The sequence below is a fragment of the Zeus faber genome (genome assembly GCF_960531495.2).
Source record: "Zeus faber genome assembly, chromosome: 3".
In the NCBI taxonomy this organism is placed as follows: Eukaryota; Metazoa; Chordata; class Actinopteri; order Zeiformes; family Zeidae; genus Zeus; species Zeus faber.
Window position 1 is genome coordinate 26,789,013 of NC_137190.1, and position 18,281 is coordinate 26,807,293.

General features: G+C 40.7%; 1 protein-coding gene across 1 annotated transcript; it reads left to right on the forward strand.

The window, feature by feature from the left end:
- Nucleotides 1-1,050: 1,050 nt before the first annotated feature.
- LOC307228402 (kinesin-like protein KIF23) lies at nt 1,051-17,913 on the forward strand. Its single transcript, XM_079998044.1, has 23 exons — nt 1,051-1,065; nt 2,160-2,226; nt 2,376-2,504; nt 3,150-3,255; nt 3,353-3,489; nt 3,591-3,703; nt 3,893-4,063; nt 5,003-5,044; nt 5,499-5,611; nt 6,578-6,699; nt 7,156-7,258; nt 7,344-7,423; nt 7,621-7,740; nt 8,163-8,313; nt 10,558-10,719; nt 11,188-11,354; nt 11,431-11,604; nt 12,967-13,161; nt 15,068-15,301; nt 15,488-15,576; nt 15,869-15,929; nt 17,131-17,165; nt 17,270-17,913. Exons 1-23 carry the CDS (start codon nt 1,052-1,054, stop codon nt 17,283-17,285), a joined length of 2,601 nt encoding a protein of 866 aa, XP_079854170.1. The 5' UTR covers nt 1,051; the 3' UTR covers nt 17,286-17,913.
- The last annotated feature ends 368 nt before the right edge of the window (nt 17,914-18,281 follow it).

An 18,281-nucleotide genomic window follows, 5' to 3' on the forward strand; every position in this document is an offset into this window, starting at 1 on the left:
CTTTTGGAGAAATTATTTTGTAAAACTGAAAAAATATCAATGGTCCATTGGTAATTATAATGCAGTTTTCTACTGACAAATATAAAGGGGTTTTGCTTTAACATTAAATGTCATTATTGTATTGTATATATATATATATATATATATATATTGTAAGATACATTTATATATGTGAGGCAATTTCCAGAAAATTGTTATAAGAAGCAATAGCAAGCAATGTTTTAACATATATATAGTAAATCTGTATGTATTTACCGCTCCAAGTTCCTTTCTGTCTCTCTGGATTCTCAATCAACGCAAGAATAAACGTGACTTTTTTTTCAAGCAAAATCTTCTTTTTTACCAAAATAAATTTTTTGTTAGAATGTCTGGTGACGTACTTATTTCCATACGATGAAGGCCATTTAGATGTCGCGGTGCAAGCCGTACAGGGACGTTCTGCAGGTTTAGTCCTAAAGAATCGGAGTCAGAATGGGTTCATTTCCACCAGGCTCACTTCCATATACAAGGCATTTCGTTTGGTGAGGTCTGGTGCACTGCAGCACAGACCAGAAGCATTAAAAAGTAAAAAGTGTAACAGCCCGGAAAAAAGGAAAATACAATCCTGAAGACATTTCTGAGGAACAACCGGAATAATAGGGAATTCAAACAATAGGGGTTCGGACCTACGGGATTGAATGCCAAATAATAATCATAATAATAATAATAATAATAATAATGATAATGATAATAAACCGTTTTTGTACAAAGCATCATTCTAATTCGAAAAAAAAACCACTTACTATAACCTCTTACACACCTAATAGTAAATTGATAAAAAATATATATTATATGACGTTCAGGATATGTGTGGCGCTTATTATGGTTAATTCTATTTTGTAGAAGAATTCGATTTTCGTAACAGTGACGTGTTACGCATTGTCCCTCTATGACGTCAGGTCGCTGTGTCCACTTCTCTGATTGGTGGATGAACGCGCTTAGCGGAACTGACGTTTCACCGGAGGCACTTTTCAAATTTCCAACTGGAGCGGAGACGTCAATAACAGCGGCGATGCAGAGACAAGGGTGAGCTCTGTTTTCTGCTCATATTTGGGGGGATTCCTTTTGGGGGAGTCACAATTGACTCAGATGATTTAATTATTCATTCACTTTATTTTTTTTCATTTCGGCTTTTTCAAAAATTAAGCGGATAACGATCTGGTGCATAATGTGGCGGGGCTAACGTCAACCTGCAAGTTAGCCACATTAGCCACTTCAGTTAACGCGCTGGAGCTACCGGGTCGATGAGCGTAATCATATTTTAACGTGTCCCCAAATGAATTTTGATGATTTTTTTTGCGTAATTTTAATATTAGTCTGACACCAGATTTTTTTTTTTTTTAAACTGGGGAGGCGAGGAGTGGAGTAACGATTGTTTACATTTAAAACGCCGCTATAGACGGTTAAGTGGCGGTTATAGAACGTCTCCTAATGCAGTGGTTCGCAACGTAGCAGGGCGCCTCTAAAGAGGGTCCAAGGGGAACTAAGCTTCACCAATATTTCATTTACGACATTAGAACCATGAGAAAATCCAGCTCTCCATTGATCTAATACTTATTAAACCTGGGCACCAAACTAGGGAATGGATGAGGTATTATCACTGCCTTGCTGTACTCCGATACCTGTAATGAAGGAAGTTATTTTAGTGTCTTGTTTTGTTTTCTTGTATTTTTATTTTTATTTATTGCTGAAAAGTCCGGGGTGAGCAGACCCGTACCAAATAAATGCTCCAATATATTTGCCTTTACACTGAAAACGAAGGCCAGCCAGTCAACCACAATAATTTTTGTAATATTTATTGTTACACGAATGTTGTTGTTACACCAATCTCTGTCGCAATGTAGCTGAATGTTATTCTCCCTTGTAAGTCGCTTTGGATAAAAGCGTCTGCTAAATGACTAAATGTAAATGTACAATGACTGTGTTAATCATAGTTTCACTAACTATAGTATAGACATGTATGTGGACAAAATCATACATAACAATACACATCTTCCAACATCGGGGACCAAATGTTATCAAATGGTGTCTGTGGCCTAGTGTGTATCAAATTGATGGTCCTTAAACATGAAAATGGTGGAGAATTGCTCTCTTGATGAACCGACTTCCACTGCCCACAGGAAGGGCAGAACTCCTAGGCGGCCTGGCCTGAAGAAGGCATCCAACATGGAAAAGGATCCTGTCGGGGTGAGAAGTGATTCACTTCTGGCTGTTCCTCTCAAACTCTTTTTTAAATCCCTTTTGCCATTGTGTGGTCGTCGACTTCCCGGGCCTGGCCAACAATATAACAGCAGTCTGTCGCTGCATGTTGAATGTGTGGTGCTTTCTGTTCTAAGGTGTACTGTCGGATCCGTCCGCTGGGAACGGACGATGAGGAGTGTTGTATTGAGATGATCAGCAACACTACGATTCAGCTGCATGCCCCCGACGGCCTCAAGGCCAACAGAAATGGAGAATACAAAGAAGTAAGCGTTTAAAACCTTTTCTGCCTTACATCCAGTGTGGTGTTCTTATTAGTCTGAAAGGTGTCCCAACACAGCAAGTCTGCTTCCTTTAATCAAATGCATCACCTGCACGGTGCAGGTCTGGTGTATCTCTCGCTCTCTCTCGCTCGCCCGCTCGCATGCGTGTATATATATATTTTCTTCTCATGTGTCTCACATTTTGATAGTAGCCAACCTTGTACTACAAAAACAGTGATATTATCATATCACTAAGGTTGTAGTGGGTGACAAATCCTATGTGCAGTTCAAATATTTATTTAAATACAGCTTCATCACTTTACATCTTTTGAGAGATTTACATACCTACGTTTAGAAATAAACACATCAAATGTGTGTCAATATCTTGAGTTTCATGCTAAAGGACTAGATTATTACTAAACAATGGTGGATAATTTATGGTGTTGAAAACATCATGACTTCAGAATAGTGTAGCATGGTAAATGTCTGTCTGAGATTCCACATTCTCATTATCTGATGTCACTGAATATCAAACGGTTGCATCAATGTATTGTGTGATATTGTTATAAAGTCTGAGTTTACATCTGTAGCATCATGGCTACTGTGTGGCTGAGTTATTCAAAAGTTTGCACTTTTTTTGTCCGTTAGACGCAGTACTCCTTTAAAAAGGTGTTTGGGATTAAGACAACCCAGAAGGAGCTGTTTGGAGACATCGCCAAGCCACTCGTTGAGGACCTGATTCAGTGCAAGAATGGTGAGCGGACAGAAAGCCGCGGCGGCGAGCGGTAATCAGTAATTGTGGTCCATCACATGGCCGAGGGGCGTCTCTAACGCCTGTGTTTTTCGCCCAGGTTTGCTGTTCACTTATGGCGTCACAGGAAGCGGTAAGACTTTCACCATGACCGGATCCCCCGGCGAGGGCGGGCTCCTTCCCCGCTCCCTGGACATGCTCTTCAACAGCATCAGCCCCTTCCAGGCCAAGAGATACGTAAGGCCCCCGTCCTTGTTTTTATCTGACAGTTTGTCTATAGGGGGTCAGCGGTCGAAACAGAGTTCAATCAAGTTCAAACCTTTTCACGCGTCTGTCAGGTGTTCAAAACGGACGACAAAAACGGGATGGAGATCCAGAACCAGGTGGATGCCCTCCTGGAGAGACAGAAGAGGGAGAGTCAGCAGTCGGTTCCCAAAACGCCCTCCTCCCGGTAGATCTCACTCTTTGTATTCAGTTCATAAACCAATGAAGTCTTTCACCTGTATTCAGGTTCTTTTTCAATCTTTTTGTTTTTATTTGTTTGTTTATCTATCTATCTATCTATCTATCTATCTATATATTTATTTATTTATTTAAATCTATAAACATGTGCCCTAAAACCTCTGCTCCTGTTTTCCAGACAAAGGTCAGACCCAGAGTTTGCGGACATGATCAGTCCGGAGGATGCGTGTAAAGTTGAGGGCGTGGACGAGGACAGCTCCTACAGCGTCTTCGTGTCCTACATCGAGATCTATAACAACTACATCTACGACCTCCTGGAAGATTCTCCCTTTGATCCCATCAGACCCAGGTAAGCAACGACCCTTGTGATCATTCACTACTACGGTTTATTGTCTTTGATTGGGACCGTGATGAAAGAGAGCTGTAATGCTGTGATACACTTTTGTAGTCTCATGACGATGAGTTTTGGCCTAAAATTTCTCTCAATGAGATCCAGGGTGTCTTAAATTCTGTATTATTTTTTTGTTTTTATTTTTTATTTTTACAAACGTTTTTACCGACTTAAACATACACGTTAGTCAAGTTCTTCCGCATCAGAATCAACATTTCTAGTTTCTGGTACTTGAAAGAGGATTTGTCCAAAAAGCGGGTTTGATTTTATGAAATGACCTTTAAAAGGCTTTAACTCTCTTGATACCTGACCCATTGGAGAGATCAGCAGTTTTTCGAAAGCATACATTTGGTCAAATATCACATTTCTGAATTTGTGGGTGATAAGCCTCAGTTGGATTTTTATTATCGTTCTTAACCCTGTAAAACTCATTACAATTATTGTGATGAAATGCTTCAGTTTTGCTTAGAATTATTCTTTCTGTTGCTGAATTATATGAAAGCTTGTACACACATTATTGATTGTTTGCCGTAGTGTTCCATTTAAAATCAGCAACCAGCAGAATACAGTTTCTATTGTGTAGCTTGCCTATCTACCTGAACTGTTTTTGGGAGTTTCAGTCTCGCCTCCTAAGCAATTGCATGTGTCACTTTTTACATTTTTGAAAATAAACCTGTTAGAATAACACTTGGCTCTTGATCACAATTAGTTTTAACATGAATTCACATTCAGGAAACACATTTAACGGAAACTATAGGCGAAGACTTTTGTTTTTGTGACTGAGTGGCATGCCTGTGCTAAACCTCTAATTGTGATACAATATACTTTTTCTTTACAACTACTGACACTTTTTGTGTGGAAGGTACAGTTTTTCAAAATCGATCTTGTTTTTGTCAGGTGGCTCGCTGGTGGCACACCGGTTCAGAACCCCGAGTTCATGTATGTTGCCATAGTGCAAACCATGAAGTACCATGGTATTCTCCTAATTCTCCTTAGTCCTAACTTGGCTGAAGCTGATGTGTAATGTAGATGCTTATTAGTCACCCCATAAATATTCCCTCGACTAAAAACCCTGTCTGTAGCCTAGCGGAGTAGCGTTGTAGCTTTACCGTCCATGGATGAAGTGGCTGTGTTGTTTGGCTTCTCTGTGTGGAACCCCTTCCACGAATGGCTTAGCTTTGAGTGCAGCTCAGTTGGTGTAAAGCATGCATGGCGTTCTTTCCCCTTGGTTGTTGTCAGATGTCTAATGTTAATGTTGTTGTAATACAATAAAAATCCAGCTAATAACATAACTTTGAATTGTCCTATGTCCAGTCTCACTCTCCTCCCACAGTGTTAATCCTTATTGTATCCATAATCTGATTGGTTTCCACTTTCCACCCACTTCTTTCAGACCTCCTCAGTCCAAGATTTTACGGGAAGATCAGAATCACAACATGTACGTGGCTGGATGCACGGAGGTTGAGGTCAAGTCAACAGAAGAAGCGTTTGAAGTTTTCTGGAAGGGTCAGTGCCATAAACAGGCAAATTTTTTTTATTTTTTTTAATTTATTTTCCCCCAGTTAACCTCCTCAGACAGGACAAACCTCACGCAATCAAAGATCGAGTGAGGTCACACCTTTTTAAAGCACATTAAACCATTTTTATTTTTTATTTTTTTGACACATGCTATCATCATTGCATTGTTGAGTACACATCACATTTACTTCTTTCACATTCAAGCCTATAATTATTCCGTTAGGACCGCATTCAAATCATTTTATTTGTTTCTTTGTTTATTTATTTTGTTCAGCAGACAACTGTATAATCAGCATTCCATAACAATATCAACAACAATAAATAACAAGTACACTGTTGTGGATTGTTTGCTATAATTTATATTTGAACTAACAAGCATTAGGATTTTGGACCCAATATTTGATTATTAGGAAACACATGCCACAAATCATCCAAGGCCTCCTCCACACCATCCTGGGAATCCTTGCGCCCCCCTGTGGGGGTCGAGTACCACGACCGCCTCAACCTCCTCCTCTTAAGTGTCCATTCAAGTTCAAGAGATTATCACACACATACACACAAGGTCATACATATATACAGTGAAATGTCATGACACCCGGTGATTACGCACAACAAGCCCTAAAAGCTCTAAAAATACGAAATTGTGCGTAATACTAAAAAATACTACAATGTGCTTAATCGACACATTATAATAATTAAGTTTAATACTAACCTGGCCACAACATTGAATATATGTCCATTCACTACAAGATAATGCTATATTGAGATTTAATCAATTCTAGTTTATTGGGATTAAATATTGAATAATTCCAATGTTATATGTGATAATGTGATCATCGGGAATCTGTCTTTAAAAATTATTTAAGGTAAATGTATTAAAACCAATGTTATTTCATTCAGCAGTGTCCATTATGACTGTTGCTAATGCTACATATTTGTGTCGGTGCTTTCCAGGGCAAAAGAAGCGAAGGATAGCGAACACGCAGCTCAACCGCGAGTCCAGTCGCTCCCACAGCGTGTTCATTGTGAAGCTGGCGCAGGCTCCGCTCGACGCAGACGGAGACCACATCCTTCAGGTAGCGCCTGCTTCACTCCTTTCGGAAAAAGCCCTTTATTGATATTGTCATGATCCAAAACGAAAATGTACGCGTCCTATTGTTTGCGTGATTTCATAATTGTCCAAACGAGGTCTATCTGATGCCACTCTACCAGTTTCTACCAGTTTATTCTGAAACCTTTCGGACACAATGCGTTAACGTCTTATCCATTTTCTTCATTGGATATGTCTAAACTGCTTCCATGTATCAAGGAACTAGAAAATGAAGTTGCTCTTCTTTAATATCTGACATGTTTGTTGCCTCTGGTGTATTTTTCTATTTGATGTAGCTTGAGAGATGCATATCTATAAATCTGAAATATTCTATCAACGCTCTGATGAAAACCAGGTTATGTGTCCACATGTGGTTGTGGAAAGGCAAACATGCACACACGGCACTCACTCAAATGCAAATCATTTTGTGGCGCAATTGCAGGACAAGAGCCAGGTCAACGTCAGCCAACTGTGTCTGGTCGACTTGGCCGGCAGCGAACGCACCAGCCGAACCCGAGCCGAGGGGAGCCGCCTCCGCGAAGCAGGTATGTTCACATTTCTGCCAGCTTTCACTTCGTTTCAGTAGATTATCGAGTTAAACACTCATTTAGACCATTGTCCCGCTCACAGGCAACATCAACCAGTCTCTGATGACGCTGCGCATCTGCATAGAAGTCCTCAGAGAGAACCAGATGTGTGGAACAAACAAGGTCGGCTGTTTAACGGTTGGCGTTTATTTCACCCACACCCGTCTTTCTACCAGTTTAGTTACTGTGTGTGTGTGTGTGTGTGTGTGTGTGTGTGTGTGTGTGTGTGTGTGTGTGTGTGTGTGTGTGTGTGTGTGTGTGTGTGTGTGTGTGTGTGTGTGTGTGTGTGTGTGTGTGTGTGTGTGTGTGTGTGTGTATAGATGGTGCCGTACAGGGACTCGAAAGTGACGCACCTGTTCAAAAACTACTTTGATGGAGAGGGAAAAGTCAGAATGGTCGTGTGCGTCAACCCCAAAGGTGACGACTACGAAGAAACAATGGTAAGCAGTCTTGTTTGTAGACGACAATTAAATGTCCAGTAATCGCACACATAAATAGACTATAGCATATAGTCTATTAGAATAGTCTATATAATAGTATATATTAATTCACACTAAAATTGAGTTAATTTTCTTAACTTTTCTCGTTGCATGATGTATTAATTATTGTATTTATTTATTATCTTAATAATGATAAAAAATGTTGCTTTTTCTGATTCTGTTGATATTCTGATATTCCTGTTTGTCCTTTTGGTGTCTTCTTTCTGTCATTGTTTTTTTTTTTTTTTTTTTTTATCAGCATTCACGTTAAATTAGAAGTTGAAAGTGTCAAAATAATGAAATCCTTATTGTTCATATTACATGGGAAACAGAGCACTGAAAGAAGACACAATAAAGTATTGATTTTGTTGGTTTTTTTCCAGCTGGTGATGCGTTTTGCAGAGATGACCCAGGAGGTAGAGGTGGCGCGGCCGGTCGACAGGCCCATCTGCGCCCTGGCGGCTGGACGCCGACACAGGAACCAAGCATTCAGGGACGAGCTCTCGCGCCGTCTGGAGGAGCAAGGAGGCGACAGTAAGGACAATTTCTTATCTCATCGTGTCCTTGATGTGCTTGAATTTAGTACTTTACTTTTGTTTGTTAGTATGGGAATACCTTGACAATAGCCTCTTTTGTGCTTAAGCGCTTGAAAAAACCCGCCAGCCTTGAAAACCTGTGATTTTCCCTGTGGTTTTGTTATTTCAAGTTCAAGAGATTATTTGTCACATATTTGAATCGCCACGTAATTATATGGGAGGTGTTCGCTGTACGCAGTGGTTAATACCTACCAAGAGTGGTCCAAGGGAGGACAGGGTCATGGGCGCCCAAGGCTCATTGATGCGCGTGGGAGAGCGAAGTCCAGTTGGTCTGGTCCGATCCCACAGAAGAGCTACTGTAGCACAAATTGCTGAAAAAGTTAATGCTGGCTATGAATGAAAGGTGTAAGAACATATAGTGCATCGCAGCTTGCTGTGTATTGGACTGTGTACAGACCAGTTATTTTTGTTCTCCTGCTTTCTGGGCTGCGCTTTTTATTTTTTAATGCTTAAACTCCACCATAATAAATTCCTAGTATATCTAAATGTACATTCCGATTATAAAAGTGGCATTGCTTACCTTCAAAGAGATACATTTCATAAAAGACCAGGGAATCCCAATTATTTTTGTGACATTTAGGTATAATAATAATGTTATATATTGTGATTCTGATAAAGTAATACCATGCCACCCGAGCGGTGTTTTCAGGGCCCTCCCACACAGGGACACAGACGATGGAGTAGAAAACACAGAAGTTTTTTGTAGCGAGTGGGTGAGGTGGAAACAAGCCCCGGAGCCGGTGGACAGCATGTCATGACAGGGCTCCTTTCCTTAGTGTGTGTGGGGATGGGGGTTTTACCTGTTGCTTGTTAGACCAATCAACGAACAACAGGTATGCAGCCACTCTGATCCTGGGCCCAATTACCTAGACCCAGGACAGGTGTGGCTGCTCAAACCACCCCATCCCCACACCACAAATATTGTAATGACCCTAGATGCGTTGGTTACTGCAGGCGGTTCTCAAGTCTCGCAAGAGGGAATGAACGAGCGTGATCTGGTGCATGGATATGTGTATGGCGAGAGAGAAGTGTTCGGTTGTCGGTTCAAGTCCACTGGACACGTTTGCGAAGTGTGCTGGTGCGGTGCAACGTGCAGTAAGTGCCGCTTCCTTTTGAATCCACTGCGGCTCCACTGGCCACGTCAGTTGTGCGGGGTCCGTGCGAACCGTTTCCCTATTTTTGCGCAATATCTATTTTCTTTCAACTCAGCAGCTACGCAGCTTTGAATGGCTCTTTTGTAGGAATGAAGGGAACAGAGTCTTGCTGGGCGATGAGCCATTCTTTTTTTATTTTTGTCAAGTTTTATAGTTTTATATTGTATTGTTTGTTCAAGTTGCCGTCTCCTGCTGCCAGCAAATTTTTCCCCCTTTATATAAGAGATAGCTTATGCTCCTCCCTCACCGAGCGGTGCCCTGCCTGAAAAGGAGCGCACCCACTGTCATGACAGATTCACAAAGCAAAGGCGCACATGCACTGGTCTGACTGTGAGGTTTTATTTCAATAAGTTGTTTTACTATTTAACTATATTATTGGTTTGATTTATTTTTTATTGTGAAACATTGTAAAAATATTATATAAATAAATCAATTAATAAATAAATATTAACGAAAAGTACGATTTGAATTACCCTCTATCCTGGACACCTCCCCTTCAATCAGATGAACTTGTAAAAATTATAATACAATCCATTAATGAACTTGAACCCCCATCTCCCCCCTCCCCCCACAGTCATACACACAGAGCATTACACTAGTTATTTGTGTCGACTACTATAAAAAAAAAAAAAAAAAAAAAAATCACGTTATTTTTTTTTATTATTTGCTGATCGCAGTTATTCATGGAAATTCAACCGATATCCGCAATATTTGCTAAATTGTTACTTGGATGGCTGGTTTTACCTGATTTTTACTCTATGTTTAAATGAAAATGTATTCATAGAATGAAACCCAAGCAAAAGCATATTGTGGAATGTGGAAAACAAAAGTACAAAAAGACTTCACCCATACTACTTGCGTAGTGTATGTGGAAAGCAAATATTCACATCTCTTTCTTCATTGACAGTAGAGTAGAAGTTCACGCATCTTTGTTAAAACAAACAAACAAATAAATAAATCACCCAAGTACTCTCAATTTGTGGGTCCACATCTGATTCATGTCTCTACCGCTGCCCTGCGCTCCATAGATAACCCGTCCCTTGTCAGCGATCTGATCGAGTCCCTGCCGCCACTGCCGCCCTGTGAGCTGCTGGACCCAGCTGACGACCAAACCCTGCTGCGTCTCGTCGAAGTGCTGGAGAGGAGGCACCGCATGCGCCAGATGATGGCCGAGCAGGTCAACAAGACTGGTGAGGAAGGTTTCTCCGCCACGTGGACCGAATGGTTTAACATCTCTTTTAGATCATGCTGTATTTAAACTTAATATCTTAAAAAAGCAATTGCAATTATGTGTATAGGTATATACAGTAGATGTCACTTCATGTGGTATCCATTATCATTGTTAGAGTATTTGTATTTGAGCAAACCACAATCTTTTTGTAAAATCTATGGATTCCATAATTTAAGGGGAATTATAAACAAATATTATAATTAATAGAATGTGAGTTTCACTTTGGTTGAGGGATATCAATAGTTTTATTTTATGCCACTATGATAGTGGAAATTGTTGAGTGCAATTATTCGTATGACAATTAATTGTAAACTAAAATGTCATAGTTGTGACAGCCCTAATTATTATGTCTTGTGTGAACTTAATATAGGATATAAGCTAATAGGCTAGCATTACTGTAACCGTCCCTTTTTGTTTACCTTCACAGCGAGCATGCTGAAGTCCAAGCTGCAGGAGTTGGACGTGCATCTGAACACCAAGGAGAGCTTTCTTCACAACCAGAGAGGCAAGCTGGACGAGAAGGACAGGGTCATCTCCGGCCAGAAGAACGTGATAGAACGACTGGAGAAGAAATCCAAACTGCTGGAGCACCAGGTCTGTACCTTCATCTTAGTTAAGTGGTAGCTGTATAGTTCCTAAGCACTGGCCTCACACCCCTTCTTCTCTCCAGATCGACATCCTCCAGAAGACCACCAACATCTACGAGGAGGACAAGCGCTCGCTGCAGCAGGAGCTGGAGACGTGGGAGCAGCGACTGCAGCGGGAGCTGTCGGAGAGGAGGGGCATGGAGCAGCGCATGCAGGGCATGGTGGCTGACACCAAGCACAAGTGGGAAAAGGAGTGTGTGAGTGTCCCAAGTTATGCGTTACCAACTACAAGAGTCACATCCAGCTTGTACTTGTCTCACTGCTTTTGTGATTCAACAAAGCATTTCAGATGTCAATTTTGGAGAAGTGTATAAATACAGTATATATTTATCTATCTATTTATTTATTTTGATGGTACACTGACTTGTAATATGGAGAATGGCACCTCTGTTCTTGTACTATGTAACTTAAAAACTGCAGGAAAAGTGTGTAGCGCTTTACGGCACTCAGTCACTTGTTTAGCTTAGGTTTTCCATTAGCCAGTAATGACCATTTTTTGCCTGGTAAAATTTATAAACAAAAAAGCTAAACAATAAATGATAGACTTGCCGGTCAAAATGCATCTCCAGGGAGCGGCGAGGTCTGTGCAATGGGCGCTGAAACCTAGGTGTACATTATATTTGCAATTGAACATAGACTGTTAGTAAAACGTGGCCGATAAGGTTCGAATTTGTCCGGTAAAATCAATTATTTTCGGACACCATACCAAGTTTTACAACAATGATATAAAAGTGGCAGTGGCTAGTTTGGCAGGAGCTGAACTGGAATGGAGAAGTAAGACAACTCCTTTCCTTCCTAGTCTGTGGGTCTACTGTGGGCAAGTGATAGTACCCCCTTAGCCCCCCTGCCTTGGGTCACTGGCCAGGAAGAGGACTGACGACCCTTGCCTGTACCTAGCCTAGAATGGATACTAGTCCCGAGTTGGTGTCAGCTAATCCTGCACCATCGCATCACATTGTGTCGCATAAAAGTGCAATTGCTCTCAGAAACTGTAGGGGCGCCAAATACCATAAGTTACATAGTGCTGCTTTTAAGTTTAAGATTTTAATTGGTGTCAGCAGTGAAAAGCTGTTTTTTTTTTTTTGTTTTTTTTTTGTGTGTGTGTTTTTTGTTGGGGTGGTTATTAACTCTTAAACTTCCAGAAATCAGCTCTTTTGGTGACATCTGTGCTACATAAGAGACTAGAAACAGGAAATTGTGCAGCTTCCTACCGGCAACCAACAATTTCAAAAAGTAATTTTAAATAAAATGTAAAGTTACTCAGTTATTCAAGGCACACTCAGAAATACTTACACTTCTGTCATATCGGAGTCAACGCAAGTTTTGAGTATAAGTTCTCTTTTAAATCTAGTAGTTCCTGTTGCCTTGAGGCCTGATGGGGAGAAACCATCAAATTAGACATTTTTAGCCAATTTTATGATTTTTCTTTATTATGAATGATTTCCTTATTCAGTATGTTTTGCTTCTGCAGCCTCATGTGTTCTTCTAGAAAAGTTAGAGCCATAACAGTGCAAGGTTGTTCACCTTCCCCTCGCTCCCCGTCGTTTCCCTCTGCTCAGGATCGCCGAGTCAACGCCAAGCAGCTGGAGATGCAGAACAAGCTGTGGGTGAAGGACGAGAAGCTGAAGCAGCTAAAGGCCATTGTGACAGAGAGCAACACCACCACCTCAGCCGAATGTCCGGACAAACCCCAGCGTCCGTCAAGGGAGAGGGACTGCCCCACCCCCAGGAAGAGGTCTGCCTCGCCGCAGCCGGTGAGTCCCCCAGTCCAAACTTTATCCAGGGGTTGTTGCATGGAGTGAGGAATGTGCGTTTCACTAAGCAAATGGATCCCCTAAAGTCTTTTTGATTCCGCCACCTCAACGCCACATTCTGCTGTTTGCTGAGTCCTGATCCACGGCTTCCTATCTTGGCTCCATTCCTTCACGCCCTCTTTCTCTAGGACTACAGCCAAACTCCTTCCCGCACAAACCCAGCCAGCCTCAGGGCAGTTCAGGACCCCTATCTCTCCTCCTTCACCACCACCACCACCACTTCCTCAGCTAGTCTCTCAGTAGCCTCCTGCATCTCTGAGTGGGAGCAGAGGTTGCCCATAGTGTCCGGGCAGGGTACCCCCCAGCATGGGAGCCGGACCCCTGGCCCGTATTTCGGCGGTGGCAGCAGCAGCGTGGGCCGCAGGAGGGGTCAGCGCTGGGCCCCGGACGCCGAGACCCCCACCAAGGCTCCCGCCTACGCGCTTGACCTTGTCTCAGGCACGAGGGTCAGTGTGTGTGTGTGTGTGTGTGTGTGTGTGTGTGTGTGTGTGTGTGTGTGTGTGTGTGTGTGTGTGTGTGTGTGTGTGTGTGTGTGTGTGTGTGTGTGTGTGTGTGTGTGTGTGTGTGTGTGTTTGTTTAGAATGCATCCTTAGTGTTTTTTATTTTTTAAGTAGACGGCTCTGCCTGGAGAAAGTCATCACAATGCATCTGTAGCTTTGACTTTCTCTGCTTCTAGTGCCTGGTTTTTCCTGCTGCTTTCTAGACTTAGAAATGATTCCAGCTTTATGGCATCATAAAGGCCAATAGTTCCACTCTGGAGCTTAGACCCAGGATTCCAAGCACTCAAAACCTAATATTGCCTACCCTAAGTGCACTATAATGTAATAAGTATTCAAAATGACATTTACGTATTATGTATAGACAAACAAGACACCCATTTGCAAGGGACCAGTGCAGCGGCATAACTATCTATCATATCATAAGTCCCACAAAAGTTTATTCTATGTTGTTCTGTAAATATACATAATACATATTTGAAAAGCGTAGTTAACCTAGAATGTTGTTCATCAGCGTCTCGATCGGAGAAGCTCCCTCCGTTGCACTTTCTCTTCATGACGCTAACACTTTCTGCTTCCAAAGAAAACGGATGTGGTACTGGAGGACCAAAATACTCAGTCTTTAATTTATTTAAATTACTCACTATTGTTAATTATTGCTAATTGTTCACTATTTTTTTTAACCCAGGCTTAGGCTTTTGGAGAAACTGACCACCCTGCTGCAGCTTCCCTCGGCGCTTGAATGCAGTCCAGTGGGGCAAACGTTTAAGCCTTTAAGCCTCTAAGCCTCGAAAATGCTAAACTCACAATATAGTCAGACAACGTTTCTTTGTTATACCAGAAAACAAATGCAAACTACATTTTATCAGGTTTTTCAGGGATTTATTGACTCTTTAGGACTTCCACAAATCAGCTCTTTTGGCTACATCTGTGCTAATGAGGCTAGAAACGTGAAGTAATGCCGCTTCAACCAACAATTTCAAAAAGTAGTTTCAAATAAAATGCAATATCACTGTTATTCAAAACATTTAGAAAAAAATATACTCAAAATACTGCCCAGTTGGAACGATGGCATCGAACATTTCAGTTGAATTAAATGCCTAGGTTGGAAAAAATGGCAAACCCATCCTTTAAGCCTGATAGTTGAGGGCATCAGGCCATCAGAAGTCTCTCAAAATGTTTTCCCTGTTGTTTCCTCCAGTATCGCCTTTGTTTTCAACTCAGACTGACACTAACACCGACTAATCACTCCCCATTACTTATGATCACTCCTCTGCACCTACGTCTGGGGTTCCTCTTTTTTCCTCAGCACTTTCTCACATTTTCTTTTTTTTTTTTGCGATCACCAGACGGCCCTTCCAGTTCGTCCACGGCACAGGCGCTCTCACTCGGCGGGTGGGGAGAAGTGGGTAGACCACAAGCCCTCGACTAATTTGGACCTAGACACAGTCATGCAGCCAATCATACCCAATGCCATCAAGGTGTCGACCCCCAGCGAAAAAGCTCTGTCTAAATGCCACAAATACATGCTCAGGCACCAGGAGCTCGCCTCCGATGGGGAGATCGAAACCAAGCTGATCAAGGTAAAAATCAGAAGGAAAGAAATTGGGCAACGTGTATTTCTTCAATTTTGTCGTTAATTTGCATGTGTAGATGTGACCTCATCATGATTGATTCGGAGTCTCGCCAAAGAGTCGAGCCGCTACACCAGCAGTGAATGGAATCTATTGGGTCGGTGTTTTCATTCTCTTATGAACTGATTTTTTTAGGGCGACGTGTTTAAAACCAGAGGAGGGGGACAAGCTGTGCACTTTACCGACATCGAGACACTGAAGCAAGAGTGTCCCACCGCGCCCAGGTACGATTTTGGGAGGACGACCATTGATGTTGTGTTCCAGGACAAAAAACATGACTATTTTAATTTGTTTTTCTTTTTTACCAGCCATCATTGTAACACTTCAATTGCAACTTTTCATTAAATTGCATTGAGTTTGACTTATTTGCAGCTGTATGAACGTATTAGTTTAAATATTTTCTACCTTCAATGCATAGCCAAAAAAAACAAACAAACTGTTGTGTAGAAGGTACCATGATTTAAAATCTACTCGAAGAAGGACAGAGGATTTATTTATTTGTTTTGTTTGTTTTAGTCGCAAGAGGAGATCAGGGTCTGGAGAGCGGCAAAACTTACCGGTCGACATAGAGAACAGGGTAAGTTGTATATTATGGGTCCAGTTAATTTAGTAAAAATGTTTTGCTTTTTATCATCGCCGTAACCCAGGCACATGAGCAAATCACGAGTGATTGGTCAACAACCGGGTCCTCACCAAGATGGCGGCACGTGCAGCTGTGGCTGAGGTTAGACTTTCATGGATGTCATGGATCCAAGGAACCCAAAAGTCAAAGTATTACCAAAAGACAATTGGATAAAACAAAGTATAGCGTATTAAACATCATAAATATATATGCTTCTGAGGACAACAGTGATGAAGCGCAGCTATTACCTGTATATTGATGGTGCGGAAAGTGAGTATTGAAACCATTTCAAATATTCAGAATTGACATGTATGGAAAAATTGATATTTTGATATATTGATATTACACTAGTCTGCAGACACTCTTTGTTTATCAGCCTCGTGAACGCAGGCATCGACCGATGCCGATTATCTCAAAGTGGCGCAAATGTCGGCCCAATTGATGAGCCGACCGATCCACTAATACAAACTTCCTGAATTATAATTACTGGTAACAGTAACCATAAGCAATTTCATAATACAGGGAGCATGTATTTATTGTGTATGTGTTTCGGAAAGGTTTTCATTCTTTTTGTGTTTTTGTTGTAGCCCACTACACAATAATTACATAATAATTAAATATCCTCTGCAATTGCAGTCAGTTAAAGCATTAACCTTAGTTTATCTATTTATAGGTTTATAAAATACTTTATTATTGTGAACGCAGTTTTCTGTTGATTTACTGTTGATTTTAAAATAATTCTGTTTCCGAAAATGCATTGATAATTGTGATCATGATATTGACTAAAATAATAATAAAATAATGATAAGTGTCGTTAGTTACGGCGGAGGAAACCCACCCACAGCCGCAAACACCACCCGATCATAGGATTACACTGTAACCAGGCAGGAACCAATGAACTTCTGCAGTCACAAAACACACGGGAAAGCAGAGACAAAGCACACTCGTCCATTGAACTTGAACGAAGGCCCGATTACCCTGGATCCCACGTATCACTGCCTGCTATGTTTATTATTATTATTATTTATTATTTATTATTATCTTTTTACTTTATCTCTGCATCTATCTGCTCAGAGCTATAAAAATCACCACAAAAGCTAAATACATTTTTTTTTTTTACTGCGGTGACCTTGAATTGTCAAACCTTTATCCTCAGGTTCCAGCGGCGAGCACGAGTCATGGCTATCAAAAGTAAGCCAGAAAAAGTTGTGATATAGCAAAGATGATTCCCGTTGCAAATGCGACTGAAATGTTGAATAATAAAATCAAATATGTTTGATCTTTCTTTCTCTCAGACGCAGAAAGCCTTAAGGCGCCAAGAAGAGGCAACGAAAAAGGAAAAAAAAAAAAATCTACAAATGCTGGATTAATTTAGTGCATTGGACCAGTGACTCAAGTTCACTTAAAGCTCTGCATTTTTTGTATGTCCCAAAATACTTTATACTATTTATCTATTTTTCTAGTAGAAAAATGCATCTATTGTGCATTTTTTTTTGGAATTTACCTATTTTTCCTGTAAGGACGCAGGAATGATATTTTCTAATCTGTGTGGATGTTATGGACCCAGACAGCAAGGTTTTAACTCAGTTATTACAATTTTTTTTTTTTTTTTTTTTAAACCTCACCCAAAAATTATTTAGAATGTAGTATTTTGTATGCGCTTGGCTTTCTCTATGGCAGATTGTGTATCCTACACGTAATTTTTGTGTGCGTGTGTGCGTGTGAAGTGGAACTGCTTAGCTGATCAATGTAAATAAGTGAAATGAAGGAATATCTTTTTGATATTTTTTTTCCCGTTTCCTTTTTTGTTACAAAAAAAAAAGCTGAAGATGCAATAGTAAATTCATACAAATGGAATACAATATCATTGTACTTTTATTTTTGCTAATCTTAATAGAAATGTGATCAAATCTGAATAAAATGACATTGGCCTCCTTCACTTACGAAAAGGTGTGATTTTCAAACAGAATGGCTTAAATATCGTCTGTCATTGATGTGAACTCATGAAGGTATTGTATGGTATGATAACTTATTTTTATTAAAATAAATACATTTTGCAGTCATAATGGTGGTACTGATAGTGGGCCTGGTTCCGAATAATGCTCCATGCACGACACAAACACAAGATATGATTTTCTGATTTTGATTTTTTCTGTTAAGTCTACTTATCTACAATGCTTTTTTTTTTTTGCACTGTTTAAAGTAATGCAGAGTTAAATTTGATGTGGATGTGATGTGATGTTTTTTTTATTATTTGACCTAGAATGGTGGTGTTTTTTTTTTTAAGCTGTGTGGTCATGTATATTT